This window comes from Manihot esculenta, chromosome 12, assembly GCF_001659605.2.
Source record: "Manihot esculenta cultivar AM560-2 chromosome 12, M.esculenta_v8, whole genome shotgun sequence".
Lineage (NCBI taxonomy): Eukaryota > Viridiplantae > Streptophyta > Magnoliopsida > Malpighiales > Euphorbiaceae > Manihot > Manihot esculenta.
Genome location: NC_035172.2, coordinates 2,518,105 through 2,521,519, shown reverse-complemented (window position 1 = coordinate 2,521,519; position 3,415 = coordinate 2,518,105). Strand labels below are relative to the sequence as shown.

General features: G+C 25.1%; 1 protein-coding gene across 1 annotated transcript; it reads right to left on the bottom strand.

The window, feature by feature from the left end:
- Window positions 1-1,927: 1,927 nt before the first annotated feature.
- On the bottom strand, window positions 1,928-3,140 carry LOC110628708 (transcription factor bHLH167). The gene is made up of 3 exons (XM_021775500.2): window positions 2,971-3,140; window positions 2,562-2,870; window positions 1,928-2,152 (listed from the first exon to the last, which is right to left on the bottom strand). The coding sequence occupies exons 1-3, from the start codon at window positions 3,091-3,093 to the stop codon at window positions 2,084-2,086; spliced, it is 501 nt and encodes a 166-aa protein (XP_021631192.1). The 5' UTR covers window positions 3,094-3,140; the 3' UTR covers window positions 1,928-2,083.
- Between the last annotated feature and the right edge of the window lie 275 nt (window positions 3,141-3,415).

The window sequence follows — 3,415 nt, the reverse complement described above, 5'->3', positions numbered from 1 at the left end:
GAAATCATGTTAAATGATTTTTTAAAATCATTCATATCTGAGAGGTTAATAAATTTTAATAATAAATATTTTAATTTTATTAATAAAGAATATTACACTATTCATGCCACAGTGTTCCGGAAGTATAACTACGGGGCCGAGGACCACCCTAATTTGTCCCTTGTAGTGTCATGTCATAATGGGAAGGGGGGGGGGGGGGGTTGCATTATGCATTATACATTATTAGATGTACAAGCAAAATATCCCTTCTAATGGCCCACTCACGTCGACATGATATACCATCTGCATCACACAATTTCAAATAACTAATATCTACTCAAATAATTTTATAAAAAAAATAATTTATCAATTGTATTTTTTGAAAATTATTTCAATGATTAAACGCATATTGTATTTTAATATTGAAACACTTTAATTTGTATAGAGACTTAATAAATACATGAATTTTTAAAAAAAATATTACTTTTAAACATAATTTTAATACTCACAGATTTAATTTTGTAATAAGTGAATGCTTTGTAATAAGTGAGTAAATCTAAAAGTTTAAACTCGTCTAATTTTTAATTTTTATTAAAAAAATATAATTATTTTATATTTAAATATTTATTAAATCACGATAAAATTGAAGTGTTTGATAAAAAAAATATTAAAAGTATACATGTATCTAATATTGATTTTACCTTATTTTTATTGCTCATTAGAACAGTGTAAATGCTCTGTAAGTGTTTAACATAAATTTTATATATATATAAAAAAACGTTTGAGCAATGCTGATAACAATATTATCTTATGCATTTTTCATATAGACTCAATCTATTATGGGATTTTACTTATAATTTTTTTAAAATTTTAAAAATAGTGTTTAATACCTCAGTTGAATGATTAAAAGAGTAAATTATGAAAAATTATTTTTTATAACGTTTAATTAATCATTATTTGAATAATTATTAATTACTAAAATAATTAAGGGCTATTACAACAATTCTTATTGGCAAGTAGAATATATAGTATAGATCTGATCTAATGTTTTACTTCATTTATAAAATTAAATTTATTAGTGTTGAGAGTTGTAAGTAATATATATTTATGGATGTTTGATAGGCAACTGTGTACATTTTCAGTAAAGAATAGCAGTTTATAGTCATATTTATTATTAACTTGTTAAAAAATAATAAATTAAGTATAAGTAAGTTATAAAAAAAATAATTATAAGTATCTAATTAAATAAAAGATCACTCTTCTCTTCTGGTTTAAGAGACTAATTTATAAATATGATCGAGTGTGTTGATAAAGAAATATTCCTTTAATAATTATATTATTTTTTATTTAAGAAAAAATAAAAATAAATTTTATGATTTCATCAGTTTTTTAAAGTATTTTAGTTTAATTTAAAATATATAATTTAATTTTATATTTAAATAATATAATTTATAAATAATGATAATTTTTAGATCATTTTATTCAACGTGAAATTTATATCATAAGTTATTATTTTGACATAAAATTAGATAATATATCTCAAAATACATCAACCGATAAAATCTCGTGATACTTTTATATATATATATATTCTAGTAAAGCAATATTATAACTAAGGAATTAAAATTGCTAATTTTGATAATGAAAGGTTCAATGTATACCTTGAAGCAAATATGATAAATTTTTTTTCTGCCGCTAACCCTATTTCTTATTATAATCTCCACAGCTTTATAAAAAAAATAATATCATTTAATTTTAAGATCTGAAATAGAATAATTCGACTTTTTTTTATTCTTTGATTAAAAGACTTAATTTAAATTTTAAATATAAATCACATTTAAAAATTAAAAGGAATGTTTTGTTGTTTTCATAAATTTATCCGAAATTATGAATTTAAATTAATTAAATTATTGAATTTTGAATATCAAATAATATATAAAATATATGTGAGCAATTATATCATATAGATATAAATGAGGCAGGCACTGAGCTGAGCCATGATACAAGCTTAACGATAAAGATAGAAGCAGGCAAGACGAACATTTTATTCTGTGACATTGAGAGACTGTCATAGGAATATATATCCAAACTTGAATAGGATTGATCAGTAAACCACTTCTTTTAGCTTCTCCTCAATTGTCGATATCTCTATTCCAATTCTAGCACTGATAGCCTGCCAGAAATACTGAAAATCAATTCTAAAAATCTCCAATGCAAATATTTAATTTCACACTCATAAAGATTAAATTTATCAATTAAATTATAAAAAATGATTGATAAAATAAATTACTGATTATTAATTAAATTGCCAATAATTAAAATCTACTCCCGATTCCCAATTCCCAATAATTAAAAAACTTGCATAAAATTGCGTATGCAGTATGCAATCTTAGCCATTCCTGCATGCTAAATCGATGTATAGTTATTTTCAGCAATCAAGAAGTTTTTTTTTAAAAAAAGATCATTCAGATTTTCTCATCTGTAAACCAGGTAATATTCATGAATCTATTTTTTATTATTATTATTATTAATTAAAATTCACCTTCTTGTATGACTCCAAATGTATAGTTATTTTTACGCACCTTTGCCCTAATTATATGGAAAACGCAGTCACCGTCATTAAACTGAGCAAAACTTGTAACCTCAGCTCCTTCTTCTTGAATAACGTTGATAACCTCATGTAACATGAAGTTCTTACGCAATCCAGTTATCAAATTCACTTCAAAAACATCATCCCTGCTTCTTATCTCCATTACTGGTATTCTCGCTGAGCTGCTGCTGTTATTCATGGTAGATTGCATCTCCATCCTTCTATTCCTCAGTTCTTCAATTCTTCCTTGAAGCTGCTTCACATGGCTGGTGGCTTGAACTAGAACTTCAGGTCCTGATAACTGAATAACAAGCACAGAGTTTTTTATGCATTGATTTAGTTAGAGACACAGAGAGAGAGAGATGAAAAGAAAGAGATGAATAGAGAAAACAAGAGAGAACCGTGGAGGGATTTGGATGAACGAGGGGAGCAAGTTTGGCGAGGAGATTTTTCATATGCAATCTTCGAACTTTCTCTTTGACGTTCCTTTGGAGTCTAGATGAAGTAGTGTTTTTCCGTGCCATTAATATTCTTGCAACTCTGCACCGGCGCACGATTCAAGCAAAGAAAATTTTTAATGTTTCGTTGCAGTCCTCACAGCCTGACTAGATATATATATGACTGGAGAAACTATGAGGTTTTTTTAATTTATTGGTTTGAAAACGACTTCAACGGTAGAATGTTTTTCTGAAACAAATGAAACTTTATACAGAAAATATTTTTTCTGATCAGATGAAAAATTAAATATTTTATTAAATAACTTCATATTTTAAAAAAGTTATTTTCTAAATTTTAATAATTTTATTAATATCACAACATATAAATTTATTAATATAATTTATTTTT

Bases quoted from the DNA above. Each gene is read 5' to 3' on its own strand.
- LOC110628708 (XM_021775500.2), bottom strand. From the start codon at position 3,093: ATGGCACGGAAAAACACTACTTCATCTAGACTCCAAAGGAACGTCAAA. The intron at 2,871-2,970 runs GTTCTCTCTTGT...CTTGTTATTCAG, and splicing joins TTCATCCAAATCCCTCCACG to TTATCAGGACCTGAAGTTCT. The intron at 2,153-2,561 runs GTGCGTAAAAAT...TATTTCTGGCAG, and splicing joins TCCATATAATTAGGGCAAAG to GCTATCAGTGCTAGAATTGG.